This window comes from Peromyscus maniculatus, chromosome 4, assembly GCF_049852395.1.
Source record: "Peromyscus maniculatus bairdii isolate BWxNUB_F1_BW_parent chromosome 4, HU_Pman_BW_mat_3.1, whole genome shotgun sequence".
NCBI classification, from domain to species: Eukaryota; Metazoa; Chordata; class Mammalia; order Rodentia; family Cricetidae; genus Peromyscus; species Peromyscus maniculatus.
In genome coordinates this window covers 65754131-65781892 of record NC_134855.1, presented here as the reverse complement: position 1 = coordinate 65781892, position 27762 = coordinate 65754131, and the positions used below count along the sequence as shown (strand labels likewise).

Here is a 27762-nt window from a genome sequence, read left to right as displayed (position 1 = left end):
CTGTATTCAGGATACATTGTATAAGAGAATTAAAACAAGAAAGAAACCAGAACTTGAAAGAGAACAAGAATGGGCATATGTGAGGGTTTGGGGAGAGGAAAGGGAAAAGGGAAATGATGTAATTATAATCTCAAACAATAAAAGATATGACTAAAAAAAATTCAAGAAAACAATAGTGTTAAATGAGATAAAATAAAAGATATCACATGGAAAGATGAATCATGTGATCTGAAATAAAATAGATATTGCAAACCTGATGAGATAACTTGAAACATGGAATGATGTTATAAGAGGTGCATCTTATGAGAAATTTGAAATGGATGCATCTAAGTTTGACCTTAATTCTGTTAAGAAAAGGGCAAGTTTGCTTATTATTAATAGATTTCAAGCTTTATTGTTATCAATATATTCAACACCCAATGAACATGTAAAGATTTTTTTTCAGTGTAGATAGTGGCAAATTTTTTAGAATGTTTTTTTCCCACTTAACATAAATCATGTGGTATGGTGCATCATATATCTAAACAATCTCAAGTATTTTTAAAGGTACAGCTGAAAAGCTAAACACAGGTAGTTAAAATCATAAGAGTTTATTTTTGACAGATTGCTTCAGGAATTTCCTAGGGGATTGTCTGTGGGGTTGCTTCCAAGTCCCTCCCTCCAGTGCCCTTAAATTCTCCTATACTGAACTGCAGCTTCTCGAAAAGCTTTGAGCCCTGCAGGGCTGGACGTGGAATTTCATCACCACAATGGAGGAAGACAAGGGCCAAAAGCCCAGGTGCATTTCAAATTTTTCAAATGAATCTGATGTCCTCTCATTCTTATTCCTAGCACTCACAGAGTAAGTTTTAGTGACACCATTGATTTTAACTACAATTTGACAGCAGTACACAAAGCATGTGAATTATATTACTTCATTTTTACCTCTTGAAATATCTACTTGTTATTGCATGTTAGAATATGTTTTTAAAATTATTGTCATGAATTTATGAATTACAGATATTATTTCAAATGCTGAAAGGAACTGGCCAACATCAAAAGTGAAAGCTTTGCTATTTTACTTTCTTATTTCATTCTTTATTCTTTCCTTTGCTTTTTTTAAAAACACCGAGTCTAAATAAAATCATAGATTAATATATTTTTATTTAATTGTTTTCCAGGATAATTGTAATTTTCATGAACTATGTATTCTGAATTTAGCTGCTTGGTAACTATTTTGGATAACCTTAAATTCTTTTCATTTGTATCCTAACTTCATATTTTAATAGCTTGCTAGAATATTTTAGAGGATGTATTACAATAGAAAACCAGTCACAGGAATACTTTATTAAGTCTTAATTTTATATTTGGGACTGTTAAAGGCTGGTGGGATAGGCTGTGAAAGGAAGTGAGAATATGCTTTTAATTAATTGAGATAGAAAATTGATGATAAACTAAAGCATTTAAAAATAGTATAAGTAATGAAATAAAAGTATAAACAAATATATAATAAATCCCAGAAATCTTTAAATAATCTAATAAAAACATCTTAATACAGAAAGAGAATTGTTATCTTCTGCAAGTATTGTCTGATTATTCCACTTTACAAAGGGGATTTTCTTTTGCAGGTATTATATTAGGATTTCTTGAGAAATTTTTTTAACTGATTTCGATCACTTTATCCATAATGTCAGATCTTGTATTCTTATTAATATAAGACTTTTACCAGAAAAGTACTGGTGAAAATAGCTTACAGTTTCTATAGAAATCCATATTTGGGGAAGCATTAAAATCACTGAAGAAAATATATCCTTAGGGCTTTCCTTGTCTCACAAATGCCTCAGAAATTTTCAGAATTTTTTTCCCTTTAGAAATCAGCCAATTAAAGAAGATGCAGTTTCATGAAAAGAAAATAACAAAATGGCTAATCTTTAGTTAGTTCTTACAACATATTAGCGATCCATGTCTACACTTAGTTGTTTAATGTGGATATTTTTGTTTTTAACAAGAACCCCTTGTGGTATAAAATATTAGATAATATCATTTTACATGAGAAAAATCAAAGGTCAGAGTTATGTAAGATAGGCAAAGATTAAGAGATGACCAAAGCTAATTTCATACAAATTAACCAGTACAATAACAGTGATGGACTGCCTTCCTTGTGGACACAATGAAAGATTTCAATTGTATCTTAAGAGATAATTGGCAAAGCCTATTTCTAAAGAGAATAATTTATGAAAGAGAAAAGAAATCCAACACACTGTGGAAATCTGACGTTGAGTTATTTCTCCCTTTCCATTACATTTTACATCCACAATATCAACTTTAGATCTAAGAGTTTATGAACTTTAGTCAAATCCTACTGACTTTAAAGAACAAGGGGATTTAGTTTTCTTCACTCTGAGAGCAAATGTAGAATTAAGGATATATGTGTAAATGCAGGTGCTCACCTAATGTGTTCCTTGTTTTCTTCTGTGGACTATTTCTTTGGCTGTCTCTGTGTGGGACAAGAGTGTATTTACTTATATTTACATCATGTGTGACAATTTGTGGATTTGAATGCTTAGGATTCTAATGCTTCTACAACTTCATTACCTTATTAAAGGAGGAAACGGAGTGTTAAATAATAAAGAAAAGGGCCTTCAAGTTTTTGCAGAGTTTTAATGAGAGATTATAATTTCTTCTTTATTCATCTAAATTCCATCTGATATATAATGAATTCTTCCAAAGCCATATTAAAATAATGGGCATATGTATTTAATTAAAGAAGTAAGGAAAATATCTTTGGTAAGGAAAGCAACATCTAGTTTGATTATAATATCTTTTGATCATCATCTTCTTTATTCCTCAAATGTAATCATGCCATTCCACACCTTTCTTAATTCGTTTATAAGTACTCAGGTACTCATAGAAATTAGTTGGGTGTGACTTCTTGCACATGTTCATTACATTTAGGCCAACTTTTTAACTGCTTATGTTTTATGCCTACAGTATGTGGTTCTCCTTACTGTCATACAGATCCAGTTAAGCTGCTGAAGCTTCTGCTTTGTACTCCACAGTTAAAAAAAAATAGCACCATACTCTATTTCTGCTTTGTTACTACAATATATTTAAACCTTTTCCAATTTTCAAATTTTTACTAGGTTGCAATGACTGAACGAACCCGATCTCGTCTATTCTTTGGAATCCTTAGTGGGGTTCTTTTAGCAGGGTAAATACTTATTCCCTAATCCATCATTAAATGTTGTCTTAAAATATTTTAAGTTTTATGCACATAATGCTGACTAATCAGAGTAATTATATTGTTGCTTAATTTACATTTCCCTGATTTAGATTTGTAAGTGGACCTTTTTTCATGTGACACTTTCAGAGTTTGGGGGGATAATTATGCAAGGATGTGTTAACTTGAGATCAATGGATGGAATTTGAGTCAACCTCTAAAATCCTTTCATAATCTCTCTCTCTCTCTCTCTTTTTTTGTATAAAATGTACCTTTCCTGAAGCTTTACCTCAGGAGTCATACAGTGCAAAGGGCATTGATTTCTTGCTGTTCTAATTCTTTGTAGTATAGTGATATTTTCATTCCTGTATAAGGCTGATTGATTTAATTTTATAAAAATGTATTGAATTGAGCATCTATGTAACATATTTTAGGTCAGGTTACTATAGGTATAGAAAATAAAAAGAAAATGAAGAAAATATTTTATAGTTTCTCTTTTTTCACTGACATATGTTAAGGTTTGTCATTATGCACATGCAGAGTGTCTGCTAAGTGAAAACATGTGGTTTAATTTAGAAACTCAAGTTGTTGAAATAGGTGATGTGAGGACATTCCAATAGATACACTTTGTGTCCCTGCAGGTGCTAACATCCAAGGTGATCCTAGATGGCAACAACAAGAACCTCCAGAACAGACTTGAAAATCAACTTGGAAATTAGGTGAAATCTAGGACATCATAGTCATTCTGGAACCTGGGCAGAAATCTACCTTCTTCTTTAAAATTTTGCTTGTGTTGTTTATTGCCTTTATTACTTATTTTATGATAAGTTTCAATGGCACTCCTGAGATTGCTGTGAAGTGGTTCAATAATGTGACATCATGAGTCATCTGAAGTAGAGTGCTAGCACAAACTTTTGGAAATCAGTAATTTTAGTCATTATGAAGGGCTGAGAATAACGATAACCTACTCACTTTTGAATAAAATTGGATAATTCCATGGCTGTTAACATATACACCTATAATATAAAAATTTATTCTTAAAGTACTATAGTGAACTTGCATCTTGATTTTGCACTTCAAGTATGTATTTAATTTTTAAAACATCTACCTTGTTCTTCCTACTAAATGTATGTAAAGTTTTGGAATATCTCTAACAACTACCATTAATTTATTATTTACAGTATCACTGTGTGCATTTGTTCTCATGAGCTATAATATACTTTCAAGCCTTCTATGTATCTTATTATTCTATCCATAGTAACAGATTTACAATTGAATTATCCTAAACACTCAATGCATATACTTACTGATTAAAAAAATGACTTTGAAAATGAAACAAAGTCCTTGAAAGACCAGTGCTTCAGGCACAGCCTTCTTTCCCTCTAAATAATCGAGCTCATAGAAACAATGGGGTATGGGAACATCACAGAGTTTATCTTACTGGGACTTTTCCATAATGAGGAGGTCAAGACAATGTGTTCTGTTCTGTTCTCATTTTGTTATCTTGCAATTCTCTTCGGAAACCTGGTGGTTCTTCTCACCATCAGGGGCAGCAACCTCCGTGAGTATCCAATGTATTTTTTTCTCAGCTACCTGTCCTTCATGGATGTATGTTTCACTTCCACAGTGGCCCCTAAATTGATTATAGACTTATTGGTACAGTGTAACACTATATCCTACAATGGCTGCATAGCCCAGATGTTTTATGCCCACTTCTTTGGTGCCACTGAGATATTTATCTTGGTGGTTATGGCCTATGATCGTTATGTAGCCATTTGTAGACCCCTTTACTACATGATCACCATGAACAGACCAGTGTGTTATATTCTTGTGATAGTCTCAGTTGTTGGTGCTTTTATACACTCACTTGTGCATGTACTGATTGTTATCAGACTTCCCTTCTGTGGTGCCAATGAGATAGACCACTACTTTTGTGACATATTCCCCCTGCTGAAACTGGCCTGCACTGACACAAGACTCCTTATTATCATAATCATTACCACCACAGGGGTGCTGTCCATTTTGACTTTTGTTGCCTTGGTCATTTCTTACATCATCATTTTGTCCACATTGAGGACCCGCTCATCCAAGGGCTGCCACAAAGCCCTTTCTACTTGTGGCTCACATATCACAGTTGTGTTCATGTTCTTCCTGCCACTCATCTTTACCTATGTCCCAATGGGTGATAATGTTGGAAATGACAAGGTATTTGCTCTATTTTACACCATGATTGCCCCTTTGTTCAACCCTCTCATCTACACACTGAGGAATACAGACATGAAGAATGCAATGAAGAAAGTATGGATCCAAGAAAAACTGTTTGAAGGAAAGTGAAGTCTCTTCTGGTGGAGTCCTTTTTCTAAATCTTATTCTTTCTACAGAATAAATGTGAGCAACACAGCATGATAGTAAGATGGGGAGTGGCCATCAAAAATTGCAAGCCACAAAGAGATAAGACACTTAGCCATGGGAACTGTGTATATGGATAAATCAATTACAAGTCTTTTCCATTTTAGGTAAATGGAACTTATTTTGTCTTTCATGCGCCTAGGCATAATGGCTACTATTAATAGTGTTGTTGGTGCAAATTAGAAAACTATATAATTTGACAATTTTTGCTCTACTTTGGGATACTGATAACTTGTCTGAGATAGGTGTCATAGAGATCCTTTCTGGTGCTCTCACCACTGTATTTGGCATGTCTATTGGTTTATACTCATTTACCTCATATTTCACAATCATGTTGATGAAACTTTATGCATGTAGTTTATGATGTTATTAGGAGACACAACCTTACAGAAAATTCCTTGATACTCTCTGGCTCTCACAATCTTTCCCCCCCTCTCTTTTGCAATGATGCCTGAGACTTAATTGTGGGAGTATTTTGTAGATATATCCATTGAGACTGGGCTCCACACCTCTGCATTTGATTGGTCAATGTTTTCTATAGTGGTCTCTACCTATTTTAAAGAAAAGCTTCTTTGATGAGGGGTGAGGACAGCACTTACCTCTGGTCATAAGGACAAATGATTATTTTGTTTTGAAGGATTGTGCTGGTTTAGTCAATCAGTCATTATAGATTCTTCTCCAATAACAATGACTTCACTAGCATTGAGTGGCTATCTGGGTGTCCAGTACTAGGCATGATTTTCCTCTTGTTGTGTGATTTTAAAGTTCCACTAAAGGGCTGTTAGTGATAGCCAATGTATACATGCCACTACTGCAGCCTTAGGGCTACCACACCATGCTGGTTGTCAGTGTGGTTTATAAGTACCATAGCTGAATTAAACTTCATTGCTCTCTCCTTTGGGAGTAGGATAGGTGATATTCCTCACCATAGAGCACGACAATGGTTTATCCAGAGACAAATGGACAAGTCTGAAAACATACATAAGAGTAATATTGTGTGAACTGAACAGGTTATATTTAGTTATACATATATGTGTGTGAATGTATAGTACTATATATGTATATGCACATAAATATAATATATGCGTATTACTATATATATGTATACATATATATTTTTGTGTACAGTAAGAATTAGTGGCAAAGAGGTAATGAAATTAAAGGGTGTGCTAGCTTTGGAGGAAGGAAGTGAAAAGAGAAATGTATTTGTACATTTTAACTCTTTAAACAATTTTGCTTCAAGAATCATTCAATGTAGTATAAGTATGCTATTATTGTAATGGTTATGTCCATTATTTATTTAATACTAAGAATCCTGATGGTGGTATATTATTGCAAGTAGGACTTTCCTACTAGGAATGATGACACCAATTTATTTAATGCTCATCGGCAAATTGATGAAATAGGAATTTCTAACATTCATCTCCCTGTAATGAAACCTGAATTTGAATAATGGTCTATGCATGTACCAATCTGCATTCATGAGAACTAGGGAAATAGATAAGATAACAGCCTATGAGTTTATCACGGGCATATAAAAATAAGTATTGCTAAAGATAAAACTAATCCCATCTTTTCTGTATCACATGGTTTTTCTAACCTTGGCATGGACAGAGGTACCTACAAGTGTTGGAAGGTGAGAGAAGAAATCACAATATTTTACCATGGAACAATAAAGAGGAACTGGACAGTAATATTTAGTAATATGAAAATCATGATGGGTGGCAATACTCTGGGCATTAAAGAGCCCTGGGTCCCAGAGCCCTAGTCCTAAAACTGGAACCACAAATTCAGCTCTCTTATACCTTGGATCCATAATGTTCCTCAAAGGCTCATAGGTTTCAGATTGGTCTTGAGCCATTGATAATACTGGGAGGTCCAAAATGCAAGAGATTTATCATTTAAGTACACTTTAAAAAATTATGCTGAGATATACAAGTCCCTTTCTCTCATTTTTCCTTGGATATCATGAAGTGAGCATCTTTGCTCTACTATGCATCTTTTACCTGACTATTCTGCCTCACCATAGCCTTAAATGCTATGAGCCAAATGACCATGGACTAAAGCTTCTGAAATGACTATATTATATAATATATAATATATCATATTATTATTTAATGTAATATATTATATAATATATAAATATATTTATATATTATATAATATATCATATGTTATTCCCTTTAATATATTAAATATATTATTTTTAAGTTGTTCTATGAAGTAATGGAAGGTTTACTAACTCAGCTTACAGAGTAAAGCAATAGCAAGTGTCAGGCTACATACTTGTGTTCATAGAATGTACTTCTAAGATTTCTCTGGTACCAAAAATAATTCCACTATCTTTGATCTAATCTTGCCTTACCATACTAGTCTTTAGTCTCATTCCATCACCAGAGTGAACCAGGAGTCCTAGTCACCAGCCCATAGCCATTGACTTAGCCCAAACTCTACAGCTACATATTTTAGGATATAATACATAGACTGAGCTTCTCAGCCCTCTGGAGTGCTAGGCAGGATGTCAGAAATGGATGCCTGGCATTCCCTTTTGCTCTCTAGTTAGAAAAAAATCACAAATTAGTCAAGATATAATTTTTCCTCAGTGTTATTTTGAGGGCTTGGATTCATTTCTTCATACTCATGTGACTACTTCTTTACTGAAACTTCTTCACAGTCTGAAGGAATACTTTTAATAAAATAATTTTATTTCATTAAATATGTATATTTATACTATATATACTAGCATGTCAAATGTATAACATATGTACATACATGGTTATATATAATATATATGTATATGTACACATATAAGTATATATATGTATATGTGTTTGTGTGTGCATGTGTTTTTGCTCATATGAACTCACAGAGATTGTGGAAGCAGGCACAATGCCTGCAACAGATTCAAGCCAGGTGGGGTTCAGTGCTTAGACAGGAAAATAGACACAGGCTCTCACACCAACCAGAAAGTTATTTACAATTATATCTGCTTACAAAAGAAATTGTAATTTCTTCCAATGGGGTGTCATCACGTATATAAGTCACCCTTCAGGGTAGGCCCCATGCCAAGAAGTTGTTAACCAACAATAAACTCAACAGTATTTTTGCAGATTTTTTTGGTCTCATATTGTTTTGTTTTGGGATTTTGTTTGTTTTATTGTCCTTTTGCTCATATAATTTGTTTTAGATTTTTGGATTCATTTTGTGGATTGCATTGTGTGTTTCTTTTTTTCCCTTTTGTTGTTTGCTTTTCAAAGAGAACGGGGAAGAAAGAGTGGAGTTGTTGGATGGGGCAGTCAGGAGGGTTTGGGAGGAGTTGGAGGAGAAAGTGTGATAGGAATATATTGTATGAATTTTTTTTCAGTAAAACATACTAGTCTCTGTGTCTGACACTTCACATAAGTTTTATCTATAATTTGTTTAATTATTCTGTAAATACTGCACTAATAATACTATTTCACATTAGAGAAAACTGACTCACACAAGTTTATTGAGGGATATTTGATCACAATGTGAAACTCTGAGACTATGTAATAAAATTAAACTTGGTGGAGCCAGTGACTTTTTGACAGGAATTAGTGTTAAAGAGGAGGGTGAAGCCAGGAAAACAGACAGAGAGATGCACAGGAAGGAGGAGGAAGGGACTTAGAAATTCCTTGTCTTTTTGTTTTGGACAAGTGGAGAGACACTTCTCTTGTTGGGTCTCCTGCCATAAAGGAAGGTCAGCTGGCTGGTTCTCAGCCTCTCTGATCTAGCAGGTTTTCACCCTAACATCTGACTCCCTTGTCTTTGTTGGTAAACAGAAGTATAAAGACTTAGTTGAAACCTACATTTAGTGGCCTGGCTGAGTCCAGCAGGACCCGAAAACCTGCCATGCCACTGTCTAAGTGGCAGATTGCTGACTGTGAGGCCAAAGGGCATAGAAAGTAGTTAAAATATCAGTAGATTCAGGTTCAGCCACTAAGCCAACAAAAAACAAAATTTGTCATTCTAGCCTGGTACATAATCACACCACCAGAGACTGCCACAGTTGGCTACTGCTCTCACAAGGATCTGCTCCAGCCACAGCCACCACTTGCAGGGGACTTCTCAGAAGGACTCTGGAGGGCACACTCATGCTCAGGGATTATGGAAGAGACCCTAAGCCTGTAGCTGATGTCACTGCAGTGAACAAATTGAGAAGTCAATGATTTTATGAGACACCTTGGAAATTCTTAAAGAGAGAGTTAAGAATATCAAAAAGGAAAAGAAAAGAAATATCTTTCTTATGTTAAGAATGAGAAATATCACAATGCAGGAGTTTGAATTCTGTATAGTGCTACAATGGATGGATGGAAAAAAACAAATGAAGGGATAACCAGTTTAGCCTGGATTGGCATAATCTTGATTATAATTGCTATCATTTTGGTAATTCATATTTTATCCTTTAAAAAGTGGCTTGATAAAAGAGCCAAATATGAAAATTCAATTGATAAGATACAACTTTAGAAAGATTTACTATTGATAAGATACAAGCCTTATGAAGACCTACTAATGAAAATAACTCAGACACAGACAGAAGAATTTAGACAAGAACCTACCACACCACTCTATAATGATACTGAAGAAGTGTGGCCCATGGTTATTAGAAAATCAAACTTAGTTTATCCAGTTGCTATATAAGAACAACCAGCAGATGATAGGCACCCAAGAGGTTATGGAGAAGTTAAACGGTATCCTATAGAAATATTCAATTTGAAGAGAATTAGCGAAGTGGTCATTTCATATGGTATCCATTCAACCTATATGAATCATATGTTAAATTCATGGATAATTCAGAACCGAATTATCCCCCAAGTCTGGAAAGATTTAGCTACAGCAAAATCATTGGCTTTAGAAAATGCTAATTCAGAATACAAAAATGTGATTAGGCCACTAAAGGCCAGTTCAACACCAATAGATGATTGGATTAGAAATACAGCTGATATTGAATCTCACACTTATGACTGCTTTGATAGGAGAAGATGGCCATTATGGGGATAACCTTACAAATTAAGACTGATAATGCTCCAGCATATGTCTCTAGTAAAATGAAAGTCTTTGCATATTTTAACATAAAGCATATTGCAGGTATACCACACAATCTTACAAGTCAAGCAGTTATAGAAAGATCTAATCACAGTTTGAGAGGTATGCTTAATAAATAGAAATTGTTAATAAAGACCCTCAGAGATAGATTGCACAGTCCTTTATTAGCTTTGAATTTTTAAATGCTTGTGAAAATGGAATGACAGATGCAGAGAGACATTGGATATTAGCAAAATGTGTTAAATTAAATCATCCTGTATATTTTAAAGTTGTGTTGAACTCAGAATGAAAACCAGGATATGTGTTACATTGGGGAGGAAGTTTTGCTTTTATTTTCACAGGAGAAGAAAAGCTAAGGATACCATCAAGATTGAAAAGATTAGATTCAAACAGGAGGGACCTCTTGATTAGGAGAGGAAATAGTTCATCCAACAGCTTGGTCATTCAATCCGAACTAACTTATAAGACTACCAAATGACTTTCATTTGATCACTATGAAAAAAAAAATAATATTAAAAGATAATACTTTTTTCTGTTGCAAAAAAACCATTTTGCCTGAACAAAGGAACAATCTGCCAAAAAAGGAACTTCCTAAAGTTAGAGCTAGAGCAGGGTTTTGTTTTTGTCTTTCCAGGAAAATAAAAGTGATGCTCTCTCCTCTAAACCCAAGCATTTTGTTAAAGGAAAATCCAAAATCTCCATATTATGTCAGAAAAGCCACTGGTATGAGACAGAAGGAAAGCAAAATTAAGGAATTTTTCTATCGCCATTAGTTTCATTATCTCATTTTTGTTCACTCTTTCAAACTTTTCTTAATGTATAAATATTATTTCAAAATCTATAAGAATACATATACACACACACCTATGTATAGATACATAGATATATGTTCTGTCATGATATTAGAGATCATATAGAGTCTTAACTAATTCTAGAAATAAGCAGTACATGTTTCATTTTTCTACCACTATGAAAGCTAACCAGAATTATCCTTCTGTGTAGGTACCAGCTTGATATCGCCAGTATATGATGTCTTCAGCAATAGGGTTTTTACTGTCAAGTTCTGAAAGGTAACCAAGAGTAATGGCAATAGCCTGTAATATTTTGAGGTCTCTGGTATCCCTACTGGCCAACAATTCTGAAGAGGTATCTCATTTCCAGTACTAGGATTTTATTTACTAGCATCCTATGTTTAATTGAGTCATTGTCTTTAATTGTAGGAGGACTGTATTTAAACTCTTTTTATATATGCATGCAATTTAGGAAGCTTCTATAATTGTAGGCTTCCATATAGCTTTTTCAAAGGGCCTTTACTATTAGCTTTCCCATCCATGACCTTTTTCAAATTCCTTATATTAAAAACACCAAGAACCTCCGAAAATAAACCCTGTATTCAACATGGATACCCATGCCCCATTTTATGACTGTCAATTCACATGTTCATATCAGGTAGATTTTTTTCTCTATTATTTTTATATTATGCTGTTTATACTAAGTGATAAAAGGTGTATAAAGCATGGGACATGTTTCTTCAAGATTCCATTCCTTTTATTTATTTGTTTGTTTGTTTGTTTGTTTGTTTAAAACAGGGTTTCTCTGTGTAGTGTAGAAAATGTGGATGAACAATCTTATTAAATAAGAAACACAGAGCCAATTGCAGAGTTAAAAGCCCTAGAGGTCAGAGCAGTAGCTGAGAGCTGAGCTTACCCTTTGCTGCCACTGCTGTCCTTTCCCTCAGCAAGTACTCTATTTCCTGTGTATCTGTCTTTTTATAGACTTTCTGTTCTGCCTTCTCTTTGGTTGTAAACCCAACCACACGACCTCCTCGTCACTAACCATCTATACAGACCTCCAGGTCTTCTACGGTTGGTATTGAGTTTAAAGGAGTGTGTCTCCATGCAGGTGGTATCTTTGAACACACAGAGATCTGCCTGTCATGTGATCAGGGATTAAGGGAGTGTGCTACCACTGCCAAACTTCTGCTATGGCTTGCTATTAGCTTTGTCCCTCAGGCAACTTTATTTATTAACATATGAATAAAATCACATTAAAGTACAAATAAAATATCACCATATTGTAGCTTTGTGCCTTTCCTGGAACTCACTCTGTAGCCCAGGCTGGCCTCGAACTCAAGGAGATCCTTCTGGCTCTGCCTCCTGAGTGCTGGCATTAAAGGAGTGTGCCACCACTGCCTAGCCCATTCCTTTTATTTTTAAGTAGTCCAGTGTACTTAACATATTTTAGGTTTCATATTTAAGAAGGATAGTAGGTTTAAGTGATTAAAGCAAGGTTAGGTAATAGTGCAGTGACCATTCTTTTTTGTTGTTGTTGTTGTTATTTTTGTTTTTTGAGACAGGGTTTCTCTGTGTATGTTTGTACCTTTCCTGGAACTCGCTTTGGAGACCAGGCTAGCAGCGAACTCACAGAGATCCCCCTGCCTCTGCCTCCAAAGTGCTGGGATTAAAGGCATGTGCCACCGCCACCCGGCCAGCAGTGACCATTCTTAAGTTCTTGTATTCCATAGACAATTGAGATGACAATCACTTATAATATCAATTATATATTTCATAAAGATTTGTAATTAAGGGGCCATAAAGACTCTGAAAATAAAGATAAGGAAATAAAATGCTCTACTTTTTGGTTTTTTATACATGTATTAAAATATAAAACTGAACTCTGTTACTATACCCAATATATGCCAAGTAAGAAATAATTGGAAGAAAATATTTATTCTCATTATTTACTTAGGTATTTAACTTCAATTGCAACTCATTAGACTGGTATAAGAATGTATTGAAGTTAGAAGTTAAATTGAGAGCTGTCCCAAGAAGGTTGCATGTGCCTAAATTCTAGCAAGTCTTTGTACTTGTATCTCATCAGCATTGACTGTGTAAAAGCTATATGAATCAGATTTCTTTTGCATTAATAGTAAATTGATGTGATGATAAAAAATATCTGAACACAAAGAGAATATTTTTATAGGGAGAAACAGGGAAGAGTAATATTTTCAGTTTAACATCTTTCATTCTAATTATAAATAAGATCCTTTGATTTTTAAAATTATTATCCTATCAATATATACAGACAAGAATTATTAATGATTCTGTTTTGAAAATCCTACTTTATGATGAAAATGTCATATATTATTTCCAATTGAAAATTATTCATTATATTTTATATAATCCTCATGAAAAAAAAAAACCAACAAAACAGGAAGTATTTTCACTTTTGACTTACTTGTAAGAGTGAGAAATTAAGCTTAATTTTTCTTTTTTCCCCCTATTCTTTTGAGGCTTTTTCTTTCCTTTTACTTTACTTTTCTTTTATTATATTTTTAATTCATTTTAAATACCAACCCCAGACCCCCCTCTCATCCCTCCTCCCGCTCCCTCCATCTTTCTCTCCTCCATCCCTCCACCCCTCCTCCAACAGAGTATGTTCTCCCATAGGGGGATTGTTAAGCCTGGTACATTCAGTTGAGGCAGGACCAAGCCCCTCCCTGCTTTATCAAGGGTGAGCAAGGTGTCAGAACATAGGTGATGGAATCCAGAAAGCTGGCTAATAATTTTTCATATCATTTTATAAAATAAGTATTTAGAGTGGTTAAATCAATATTAGGATTACCATTGACTGTTAGAAAGCTAAGGAGATAATGTTGTGTGCAGATATGAGGACTAAAGCCAGAACCTCATTCATCACAGAAAAGTGTTTTAACACTGAGCTACAGTCTCATCCCTAGAATACAGACTCTAAATATGTTACACACCCACCTGATGGTTAAAGTATGTGTAATTCACAATCATTACATCGCCTTTCAGATTCCCTGTGCTTTTAGAATTTTTGAAAAATATTTCAAAAGAAATAGCTTATGGTTAAAAAGCATAAATTGTTTCAGAATCTGACTCTGGGGCTGCTCTGAGGGTGGAGTCCTTGAATGGCATATATGTGGTCTTGGATTCAGTCCCAGATAACAAAAACAATCAAACAGAAATCATCTTAAATTCTGGAACTTTATAACAAAACAACCTCAAGTAAACAATCTATTTTTAGATTTTTCATCTGAAAAAAAATAATTAGCTAACTTACTAACTTCGAGTGAGTCACGGGTGTGATTTTTAAATATTATTGGGCACAACAGACTACAATTACCTGAGATACAAAGATAATTAGAATTCATGAAGCATTCTCCTAATCATTTATGAAGTCCACAATCACTCCAAAATTACCCTTCAGGTGGATATATTGCCAAAGAATTTTAAATATAAGTTTACTGTATATTTCCAGTTTAAGTTAACTACTAATAATTTGGAAATTCAGAAGACTTTCTATAATTTTTTCTGTCTACTCAGCTTCCTATTCTATTTTCAAATACTGATTCCTTTATTGGACTTCTGTGTGCTCTCTTTCATTCTACATATCCCAACTTCTATTATCATTCCTGGGACTTGGGTTATGTGTATGTCTGGGTGTGTGTACATGTTTCATAAGAAATTAAACAGAGATGGACTTATATTTCCACTGTTTATTATTTATTTGCCTCTCCTCACTTTTGACAGACATATCAAATTTTGGAAACCAGTGCAAACACTGAACTATATATATGTCTCAGGAACTAAAAAAAAATGTAAGAATATCTTATTCTGCTTTACTTAATTTGCTAAAAATATCATTTTTTTATGGGAGACATGGTTGAAATTAGTAACACTTTTTATTGGTTAATGAGGATCAAGTTTCATAAAATGAACTCTGGTACTAGTCAAGTTGGTATGCAATTTAATACAACAAAATAAACATAATAAAAGTTCACATTATAACTTAATGCTAACCTAACTGCTGTGCAAAAACTTTTTTTTCTTCAAGCTTTGGGTGTGGAGATTTTTATTAGCAATTCTAACCAGTAAATCTACCCATATTCTTTATTGAAAGAAAGGGAATGTGGCTCACTGCAGAAGTAGTGGGCTCTCTTCAACTTGCTATTGAGAAAAGAATGGTATTATATGAGAGCCTGTGGTAATTTCACTTACTTTTCATCATGTTTAGAATATAATTTTAAAAAAGAAAAGAACACCATCTTATTTGAAGGACCTTTTTAAAAGCAATCTAGAGAAAGAATGCCACCTTGATATGCTTATTCAGCCACTATGCCTGATAAGTGATGAGGAGAAAGCTGAATGCTTCACTGGAAATGACCAGTTTAAACAGCTGTGGTAAACATCTTTCTTCCTATCAAATGCATGTGTTTGTAGATGGCTGCAGTATATTTTATAGGAAACCTTTCCAAAATTAATCTTTCAGGGGAAAAAAAAGACCCAGACATAAGTTTTGAGAGAAGCTATCAGGATAATACCAGAAAACAAACAAAAAAATAGAAGCAGAGAGGAAACCTAACACACTAGATTTTTGTGCAAAGGTATGGCCACTTTTAAAAATTGAGGACTGTCTACTTAGAAGAAAGAATTCAGTAGAAAGATTAGTGATGCACAACTTTTAGGAATTAATCTACACTATGTCTAGTAATGGCACAAAATATCTTAGTAATTTTCTGTAGCCATTGATTAGGAGTATTTTTATTAAGATATGTAATTTTTGCATATATATTTTTAATGGATACCTAATTAGTCATATTCTATAGAATATATACTTTTCCTGTGTAGCTACATAAAACATGGATGGAAATAACAATTTGATTTTCAATACTTCATTTTCCTAGTAACTGATAATTAATGCCCCATCTATCTTTTGTATTGCATTTTCCAGATATCATAAACTTCAAATTGTCCCTTTCCTGTCTAATGACAGTAGTGGAGTTTATGTCTGATTATATTTAGTTAACTTATAACTCTTTGTTCATTCTGTATCTAATTATTTCCCTCAACATTTATGAATTGATATTCAGAAGATGGGAGAGGAATATAATTTTTTCTCTCAGTTTTTCTTTTTCTTTATTCATCCAGGAGTATTAAGAATTCAGAAAGCTATATGTTATAACATACTCAGAAATGATAATATTTGATATCCTGACTCATTCAGTCATAATTTTAACATGCCATAACTTTTTCACAGCATTTTTTACTTCTGCATTCCTTAGTGTATAGATGAGTGGGTTGAGAAATGGTGTTCCAATGGTATAAAATACTGCTACCATCTTGTCCATAGGAAAAGTAGTTGGTGGCCGTGCATATATGAATATACAGGGACCAAAGAATAAGATAACTACTATTATATGAGAAGTGCATGTGGAAAGTGCCTTTTTCCTTCCTTCTGCACTATGGTTTCGCAGAGAGTGTAAGATGACAAAATATGAGATCATCAAAATGACAAAACTGCTTGAGCAAATTGCACCACTGTTAAACACCAATAGCAGGTTTATCATATATGTGTCCATGCAGGCAAGTTTCAACAATGGCTGCAAGTCACAGCAGTAATGGTCAATCAGATTGGGCCCACAGAAGGGCAATCTCAAGGCCAAAACAATTTGAGCAGTGGAATGTATAAAAGACCCTATCCAGGCAAGAACAATCAAGATGACACAGACCTGATGGCTCATGATGACTGGGTAACGCAAGGGTTTGCAGATGGCCACATAGCGGTCAACAGCCATGAGAATAAGGACAAAGATCTCCATACAGCCAAATAGATGGAGAGCAAAGACTTGTGTGATGCATTCATTATAGGAAATGATGCTCTTTTTAGAGATGGTGTCCACAATGAGTCTTGGGGCTGTGGATGTTGAAAAGCAGGAATCAGCAAAGGACAAATAAAACAGGAAGAAGTACATGGGACTCCCAAGAGTCCGGCTGAACTTGATTGTCACAATAATGAGTACATTCCCCACCACAGTCCCCATATAGAAAATTAAGAAGATTATGAACACCATTTTCTGCTTCAGAGGATCCTGTGTCAAGCCTAACAGTATAAACTCAGTTACACTGCTGTTCTGCTGCATTGTGTCAGTCCATGAGAGGAAATCACATGGTCAGAAATAATCTGAAAAAGAGAAATAAAAAGTATAAAATGATGAGTTATCACTTCCCATTCTCTTTTTTTTTATTTTGAAAATATCAGTTAAATCCTTACTAAATAGGCTTCATATTCCAATAATGAATAGCCATAGATTTTTGGAAGTAAAAATTCATTTTGGAAATGTAATTTGAGTTATTTACTTTCTGAATTAAATGTCCCCTGTTCATTTTAGGCAAGATCTGTGTTTAGTATGTTGAAAACATTCAAAATATTTTTGCATGTTTAACTCAATATGTTTTCATTTATTTGAACCCTGTAATTCCATAAAAAGAAACTTATATGCTATATATTTTGAACCTTCATGTAATGATCATTTAAATACACAAGACTGCCAAAGGAGAAATAACATAAAATTTTATCTTTGAAGAATAAACCTGTCTGCCTAGCCCATAGTAAGAATGACTTAATTACCGTCCCCAATTCAATCTATTCTGTTTAAATAGGTCTTATGATTTTAAAGCTGTTAGCATTTCAAGGAATTTTCATAATGTTAACATTCAGGAAAGAAGAAACAATATCTGAAATAAATCAGAACTTTCCTTAATTTTCAAGTTTAAAAAAACATTAGTATTTCAGTTTGATATTGAAATTTTGATGGAGTTCATACTATATTCATTATGGAGTATTTCATACACTGACACACACATATATATGTGTATGTATATATGTATACTTATATATACATATATATGTTTATTTGGATACCGTATAATTGTTTTAATTAAATTATGACATATATATTCCAATGATAGCAGAGTCAAAACCAAAAATTTACCAAAGTACTAAATATATTTATTAGATATACACACATACACTGATTTTAAAACAGATATTTTTCTTGTTGAAAATAAATATATGAAATGCAGAGTTCCATTTATTCAGTTATATGTTCAGATTACAGCTGGGGGCTTCATTGAACAATGCTTTTAATAACTGTCTTCTAAACAATGGTGGTTACAAATATGTGAGAAAGTCAAAGTCATATTTGTTAGTAAAGTGAGATCTAATGTCATATCTGGGAAGGGTAAAGGAGGCTACAACCTCTGCACAGTGACACAATGAAGGTATTTACTCTAGGTGTAGCCACTCACAGGAATGGAAAATCTGTGCAGCTCCTTTAATGTCAACATGGGTCAGAAAGAACTTGAAAGTCATGAAATTAGAATTAAAATAAACGTATGAAGACTTACCCTAGGAGATTCTTGGTCACATCGGCATGTCACTGAGCCATCACAGATATTCAGTTGTAAATATGAAGCAATGTGCCATGTTTAAGATGAAATGAATCTCTGGAAATATCATTACATGAGTCAGCTGTAAAAATAGTTTTTAAACTGGGTATCCTTTAAATACTTCATACACAATTACCACGTGGACATTAACTGAAGGCTTACTTACTTTGTTGGATGTATTCCAATAGCACTCTTTGCGAAGTGTCTTAACAAAAAAAACCATTTTGGGATCAAATTAAGTAGAAAAAAAATTACCTATATATGTATCTATATCTATCATTGTGTGTAGGACTAGATGGGTAGACATATCTGTACTTTTGTACAATATACATAATTATTAAAATATTCATATGAATTATAGGCATATAGATACTCTATAAGCTAGATTAAGTGGTACTTACTTGTGATTCTAGCACTTGTAGAGTAATGGTAAATTTATGCAAGTTTGAGGCCAATCTTGACTGAACATGAGACTTTTGAAAAAAAACAACTTATGTAAAAAATAGTATATATACATGCTGATGTGAAGAGACTTCATAGAATTGACCAATGCCCTACAAACACAAATTAATCATGTTTTATGGTATTTTATACTTAGCTGCCATTGAGAAAATAAAGTAGCTGCCTTATGACTCAAGGAGAAAAACTACAGCAAATGACCTAGCAGGTGTAATTTTTAAGAAGAGAAAAAAGGGAAATCTGTGTTAGAATGGGCTAGGGTGTGGTGGCACTTTGATTGGGTATGTTAATTATATGCACCAAAGCAGCAGAGCAGGAGAGACCCCAAGTAGCAATGGGGCACAATTTTTTTATAGGGGGGTAAAGCAAGGGGGGATTTGGGGGTCTACAGACTACATAGGAACAGACTCAGGATTAGTGTACCTCAGTTAGCTTGCAGCTGCAGGAAAATTATTACCTCTTTCAGTGGTAATATATATCTCTATTATACTATATTCATGGCAAAATCATCACCTTTCATAAAGGATTTTCAGAAAGATTTAAAATGGATATAATTTTTAATGTATTTAATATTCTAATATCATCACCCTAAACTTACTTAAAAATGCTCATTTCCAATGGCTGATATGATATATGTGTTTGATTTTTACTTTATCACTTTAGATTGCAAAGCACTCCTTCAATAAAGTTCCTAAATAGCTTTTATTTCAAAAGTTTCTGGTATATGTTAGACACTAGCTATGAAATTAATATGACTAATATGCTGCAGGTATGAAACCTGATTAATTTAACACAAATCTTACCAGTTTGGTAAGAGGTTATGTAAGATTAAAGGTTGTGAAGAACAAAATACTGAAACATTGAAACCTATCTAATTTTATATTATACATGTCAGATTGCTCATAGTCACAGATAATTGAATAAATTACTGAATAAAATAGGGATAATAGAGAAAGATGCAGTGGACATGATTTTTGGATAATTTATGCATGTGTACTCTCTGTGAGTTCCAGGCCAACCTGGGCTACAGAGTGAGTTCCAGGAAAGGTGCAAAGCTACACAGAGAAACCCTGTCTCAATGTTCTAAACCTCTTTTTGGCAGTTGGGATGGTTTCTGTTTCTTCCAGGCAGCAGGACTTGTCTCAGATTTACAGCTTGCCTTATCTAACAGTGATTCTTAGTAGTTTCTATTGTTTACTCTTGAGAAAGGGGGTCTAGTAAATTTGGTCAGTTTCAGGAACTTCCTGATGCTATTTTGTATTGTTTACTTTCTGTTTTAAGGTACTTCTGTGCAGGATGGACCATCTCTGAAGAAACTGTTATACAACATAAAATGTTCAACATCACCACTTACTGGAGAATGCAAATGAAATGGCAAGGAGACACTATTTCAACCCAATTACAAATACTTCTATCAACACTAAAGACTGCAAATACAATATTAAAGATTATAAAGGCTGGTAAGGATATAGAAAGAGTTCAACCATTGTAACATATTAAAGGAATGGATTTTAATGTTGCCCTTACAAAGAACTATTTGAAGATTAAGAAAAAAAAGTTGCAGAAAATCTCTTGACCCAGAAATTACACCACTGAATACACATACACATGAAAGGACATTACTATAGCGAAGGGGATATAAACATGCCTATGGTTAACATATCTTTATTATCAACAAGCAAGGTATGTAACTAACTGAATTTGCCATCAAAAGCTAATTTTACAAGAAAATTGTAGACAATGAAATGCTATATATCCATAAAATAGAAGGAAATTCTGTCATTTACATGGAGGACAAAGACAGAGGAGGAATTATATTGAATGAAATAAGCTGGGTATAAGACAGATATCATGTGATCTCAGGTATACATGAAATGTAAAACAGGAAATCAGAGAAATAGTAGATTCATAGTTTCTAATGGTCAGGGAGTAGTGAGTAGACATGGGTAAAAGGTCAAAGTTAGACACACAGAGTGACTTCAGATCTATTGCACAGCACTGTGATGCTAGATCATACAGTAATATATATTTTAAAATTATTAGAATACATTTTTCATCTATCATCTTTCATTGTCTATTTGCAAATGCATATGCCTAATTATCATCTTTCTTATCTCTATCATAATTTCACATTTTACCTCATAACCATGTATAATTTTAATTACTCATAAAAAGCATGTGTTTGAATAAAGCAAAGTGTTATGGAAAATTCATGTAAACTTTATATCACATATCGATAAAAGTAGAAAATTAAAAATTAATTTTGAAGTGAAATGAGAGTTCAGATAATTTCCAGTAGATATGCATTAGAATGAACATTACAAATTAAGTAATCTTTTCTGAAATTCATCACAGGTATTCTGATATCTATCTTTACACAGGAACTTGACAAATGATTATTTATTTTTGCCTTCCCAGGAGGAGTATTTAGCATTAATCATATAAAACATTGGTGTCTGGGGAAAGTCATTTTCTAATGTGTCCCCTTACTTTCAATTAAGAAATATGAGCCAGATATTCTGTAGAAGTTCTTCTTTGATTTGTCTCCTTAGAATTCAGGAAAAACTGATAGTGAAAGGATCGGTATCAGCTCAGGACCACCAAGATCGAGTTGTCAGCACATAGGAGATTTATTTGCCCAGAGGGACAGAGGGCAGAGAATATGAGACAAAGACAGGAGAGAGAGGACTAGAGAGAAGAGGAAGGGACCGCAGAAAAGGAGTCAGGAATGTTTGTCACAGAGTGAGGGACAAAGGACTGGCTCTTGATTGAAAGGAGACAGGAGTGGCCCATAGGAAAATAGCAGTTATGAAGTTAAAAGGGGAAACCCTGTGTTAGGATGAGGTGTTTAATTTTAATTGAGCGTGTTGATTATGTGAGCTAAAAGCAGCTTTTGATTGCTGGACTTCAATACTTCAATAGCTGGACTTTGGCAGTCAACTTTAGGAGGAAATGGCAAAGAATGGAAGTAGACCTTGGAGGCTAGCCTTAGGAATATAATCTAATGGTGTTTTTTTTTTTTGTTTGTTTGTTTTTTTGTTTTGTTTTGTTTTGTTTTACAATACTATTCAGTTCTACATAACAGCCACAAATTCCCTTGTTCTCCCCCTTCCTACCCCCTTCCCTTTCCCTCCAGCCCACTCCCCATTCCCACCACCTCCAGATCAAGGCCACCCTTGAGGACTGAGATCAGGATACACTCAGTCCTGGCAGGTCCAGTCCCCTCCTCCCAGACTGAACCAAGCGTCCCTGTATAAGTCCCAGGTTTCAAACAGCTATCTCATGCAGCGAGCCCAGGACCTGGTACCACTGCTTAGATGCCTTCCAAACAGATCAAGCCAATCAACTGTCTCACCTATTCAGAGGGCCTGATCCAGTTGGGGGCCCCTCAGCCTTTGGTTCATAGTTCATGTGTTTCCATTCCTTTGGCTATTTGTCCCTGTGCTTTATCCAACCTTGGTTTCAACAATTCTCGCTCATGCTGGAGAGATGGCTCAGCCGTTAAAGGCTAGGCTCACAACCAAAAATATAATGGTGTTTTTTTTTCTTTTATAATTTAATTTAATTTTATATATCAGCCTCGGATTCCCCTGTCTTCCCTCCTCCCACCCACCCCAAGCCTTTCCCCAAACCCACCCCCCATTCCCTTCTCCTCCAGGGCAAGGACTCCCCTGGGGATTCAGCTCACCCTGGTAGATTCAGTGGAGGCAGGTCCAGTCCCCTCCTCCCTTCACCCAGGCTGATCAAAGTGTCCCTCATAGGCCCCAGTCTCCAAACAACTAGCTCATGCACTAAGAACAGGTCCCGGTCCCACTGCATGGGGTCCTCCCAAACAGTTCAAGCTAATCGACTGTTTAACTTATTCAGAGGGCATGATCCAGTTAGGGCCCCCTAGCTATTGGTTCATAGTTCATGTGTTTCCACTAGTTTGGCTATTTGTCCCTATGCTTTTTCCAGTCTTGGTCTCAACAACTCTTGCTCATACAAACCCTCTTCTTTCTCGGGAATTGGACTCCCTGAGCTCCACCTGGGGCCTGGCCATGGATCTCTGCATCTGCTTTCATCAGTCATTGAATGAGAGTTCTACCAGGACAGTTAGGGTGTTTGGCCATCTGATCACCAGAGTAGGTCAGTTTGGGCTTTCTCTTGACCATTGCCAGTAGTTTATTGTGGAGGTATCTTTGTTGATTTCTGGGGACCTCTCTAGTACTTTGCTTCTTCCTATTCCCATGGGGTCTTCACTTAACTAATAATGGTGTTTTAGCAAGGCAGAGGAAGTGGAGGAGAAGGGCAAGGCCTGCCAGAGGCTGTAGTTTTCATGACTGTGATTGCCACTGAACACATTTTTATTCAGTTTTTGCACAGTGGTATATCTTCTTTGGAACAACATACATTGAATTTGTTAGTATATTTAATTTTTATTTTTACAAATTGATATCTAAGTAAGAAAATTGAATATATTTATCATATACCATTTATATTTTATACATATATACTTTGCAAATTGTTTAATTCAGGATTAAAATGTTCATCTTCTCGAACATTTATCTTCCTTTAGGCTAGTGACAGTCCAAATCTTTTCTTCTAACATTTTAAAATGTTTAGTACATATAGTATAGAGATTGAATAGTATAGGCCTCTGTGTATTTGGCTTTTTATCAAATCAAGACTTGGTCTCACCAGGTCTACCCATGTCTATGTACTCAGAGCCTTTTCTTCTAAAAGAAACAAACAAACAAACAGCAAACCATGAAAAAGGTTGGTATTAAACAGTAGTCATCTCTATAAAACTCAAAATACATGAATTCTCACAATGCTCTTATTAGATCACCAAAATTACTGTCTGGAGGAAGAGGCAATCAAATATATTTAACAATAATTTGCTACAAACTGAAAAAATATATGAAGTAGGATTTCAGCTGATTATGACAAGCTAATACCTGGAAGAATCCAAGGGCCTTCCAGAGGTCAAGCTGAAGCTCAAGGACTGTTGGTGATATTGGCTTTTGATTATTAACTGTTTCCTGCTATGAATTTCTTGTGTGCTATTGTAGCTTTTCCCTCATTTATTGGGTACCATTTCCCCTCTACTAAAGGAATATTTAGATAACCTTCTGTGCAGTAACACAGCCAGGATCCCTAATTTAAGCCTTTCTCTAATTATTGTCATTAGCAGAGACCAGCCAGAACCATCTCTGAATGGAGGAACTTATCTTATTAGAGATATCTTTGTACTTACTCTGTAAGAACAGACTGAATCATCCAGATTATCTGTTTGAGAAGGCCTGGTGGATGTACTAATTAAGCTTAACTTTCTCTTTTCTACAGTCTTATCTCTAGTTTTAGATCCACACTTAACAATGAACTCAGAACTAAAAGGTTCCTACTTATAGGTACATCTAGCCATACAGTAGTTGCTTAGCCAAGTTGCCTAGGGACTGAGCTCACTTCCCTCTGCCCTGGCAGATACTGTTGGAGCAGAGATAGCTTGGAGAGATAAGAGCCAAAGGGATAAAAGGCAGTTTTATTTTCAGAGCAAGGGCTAGATGGAGAAAGGAGAATGGAAGAACTAGATGATTAAGTACTGGAAAGGAACAAACTGAGATGGGGAAGAACATTGAAGGGCTAGAAGAGAGTACTAGAGAATGAGATGGAAGATGAGGAAGAGTCAGATGGGGAAGATCAAGATAAGAAAGAAGGAGATGGGAGAGGAGCTAAGATGAAAAAGAACTAGATGGATGAGAACCTAGATGGGGCAAAACTCAGATGAATGAATTAAGATAGCACATAGAGGGTTCAGCAGATGAATGTTGAGAGAAACGAGGCTAGAAAAGGAGCTAGGCATGAGAGCAGAATAGAAGCTGTGTAGAGAGAGAACTAACTCAGAAGAATAAAATCAATGAACTAAAGAGTTCGGTGTCTTAGATACTTTTCCTAAAAATAATTAGTACTATTCATAGCTTCTCTTCTGGGCCCCTGGGAGGAAGATTATTAAGGTTGGACCATAATATTTTCCAAAACTAATCTATAGAATTTGTCTATTTTTCTATATTATGATTGTAAATTTGGCATCCTCTTCTGGTTTTCAGCTACTGGTGAGGGAACCAGCACTTACATGAATATACATACATGAATACATACAAGCACACTCTAAAATTGTTTTAAAAAGAAAGATAACTAATGACATTGGGATATGTGACATACAGAGGACAAGATTGAAGTATGGGTGGTGGGTTATCATGATTTGAGTGTGCAAGACTGGAACTGGGAATCTGATCTTAAAGATGAAGATGGAGAGAAAAAATGATATTTGTAAATCCTACTCATATCCTCCCTAACAGGCATATGCCCAAATCCCCCAACTACCATGATTTGGAAACTAACAGTTAACATTCTTATCCTTCTCTAGGCAATTGTAAGTTATGGTTACTATCGTAAGACCTCTTAGTGGACAATAAATCATTGCCATGGGCAAACAAAATGAAGTCCCTCTTCCTTAAACCCTGTGGCCATCATTGTGTGGTAGAATATATTTTATACCTCTCCCAAGGCTCTAGGCTGAGGCCAGTCATCAGGTAAGACCACATCTTTTCTCCCCCACATAAAAGTTGGCTTTCTTCAATCCAGTCTTTCTCTTTTTACTTTCTTAAGATTCCCAGTTTAGGTTTAAAGAAGTCTCAAATAAAGACAAGAACTTGTTATACAGAGAGGATTAGAAAGAGTTAAAACCCAAGTTTTGTCTTATGTTCCTCAATGAATTTAAAATAATACAATAGAAGAGATGAGCATTTGTAAGGGTTAATAAACATGTCTCCATATGCAGCAGTACTTATCTTTCATTTCAGTTGGCAGTCTCAGGTCAGAAGGATTTACCCTACATTGTCTGAGGAAACTATCATGGTCTTCTCCGAGAGCATGCTACTACATTCCAATGCTAATTCTCCATAGGGATCACTTCTACCACCTGGATTAGCTTCTATACCTATGTCTAGATTTCTGTCTGCTTCAAAATGTGACCTGTGAGCTGGTATACTACATTCCAAAGGCCTATATGATTATTCTAATTTATCCAGAAATGTGTGTATTGATGAAGAAACAATGACAAGTTGTAGCAGATTAGCTTTAGTGATGCACACACAATAGTTTAATATCCATCATTAAGTGTTGCAGCTCAGGCATTGACAGATGACTTTATCAAAGTATGTGTCAGCAACATGACCAAAAGTGTGTCCACAGTGAGTAAAAATATATAAACAATTTACACATATGAATATAAAAACCACTTAAAGACATAGCAAATGAGAGAGGTGGGTGGAAAAATTTTGAGAAACAAGAGGAATTGAGGGGGAAATGAGGTAATAATATTTTACTTTCTTAAAAATTAAAAATGAATCTACGTGTGGATAAGATGGCTCTGTATGTAAAGGTGCTTGCTTGGCAAGCCTGGTAATTGATGTTTGATCCTTGGAACTGACACAAAGGTGGAAGGTGAGAAACAGCACAGAAGCCAGAGGACTTCCACAAAAAGAACAGCGAATATGTGTTCACCGATGTTTACATTCACACACACACACACACACACACACACACACACACACACACACACACTAACAACAAATGCAACTGAAAGAGCAGAAATTAAAAGCATAAGAAAGGAAGTATTCATACTCAGGGAGATTAGAATATTGGGATGATTTATTGTTTAAGTCCTACACTTAACCATGGGAGAAACTAGGGCATAATTCTGATAAAACCAGTGAACAAACTGTGAATGAGAAGAGAGATGCCCCAAATTGTTTTCTAATCATTGTCCTCTTCAGGCAGACCCTATGGTGGGAAAAGAAAGTCTCTGAATGGGAAAATATCTATGCTAAGTTACTAATAAGACTGAGATGGCAAAGGCTCACTAGTCAAGACATAGCTTCCCAAGGCATTATTTGTGTAGTTTCATAATGAACAACATTGAAAGGAGAAGCCAGAATTTTCTGACCTAAAAAACTATATAAACTTAGCTCATTGGAACAAGCTTTTCTCAAAGAAAGTAAATATAGTCAATTGGTACTTGGTATAAGTCAGAGGCAAGGTGTGTGTGTGTGTGTGTGTGTGTGTGTGTGTGTGTGTATGTGTGTGTGTGTGTGTGTGTGTGTGTACCACGCATTTGTATATTGTTTGAGTTAGGTGTCTGTTGTGACAATTAAGCAGCCTGAGTCAGGCATTTCCCTTTTGTGGCACTCCTTCTTGCTTCCCTCAGTTTAACACACATTTAGCAGTAACTTGTTGCTTTATTGTTTAAGTAACTCTTCCAGATTGAGGTCATGCAAACTGCCCATTCCATTCTTTCTCCAGTCCATCTGAAGTTGCATGATTGCTGGT

The 27762-nt window shown here is 34.9% G+C and overlaps 2 protein-coding genes across 2 annotated transcripts; one reads left to right on the top strand and one right to left on the bottom strand.

Moving 5' to 3' along the window:
* The first annotated feature begins 4606 nt into the window (after positions 1 to 4606).
* LOC143272717 (olfactory receptor 4S2-like) lies at positions 4607 to 5533 on the top strand. The gene has a single exon (XM_076568691.1). The coding sequence runs from the start codon at positions 4607 to 4609 to the stop codon at positions 5531 to 5533; it is 927 nt and encodes a 308-aa protein (XP_076424806.1).
* An 11164-nt stretch (positions 5534 to 16697) lies between these two features.
* Positions 16698 to 17621, bottom strand: LOC102918358 (olfactory receptor 4C11). Its single transcript, XM_006996945.2, has one exon. It carries the CDS (start codon positions 17619 to 17621, stop codon positions 16698 to 16700), a length of 924 nt encoding a protein of 307 aa, XP_006997007.2.
* Positions 17622 to 27762: the final 10141 nt, after the last annotated feature.

Coding starts and splice junctions, on each gene's coding strand:
- LOC143272717 (XM_076568691.1), top strand. CDS start 4,607: ATGGGGTATGGGAACATCACAGAGTTTATCTTACTGGGACTTTTCCAT.
- LOC102918358 (XM_006996945.2), bottom strand. CDS start 17,621: ATGCAGCAGAACAGCAGTGTAACTGAGTTTATACTGTTAGGCTTGACA.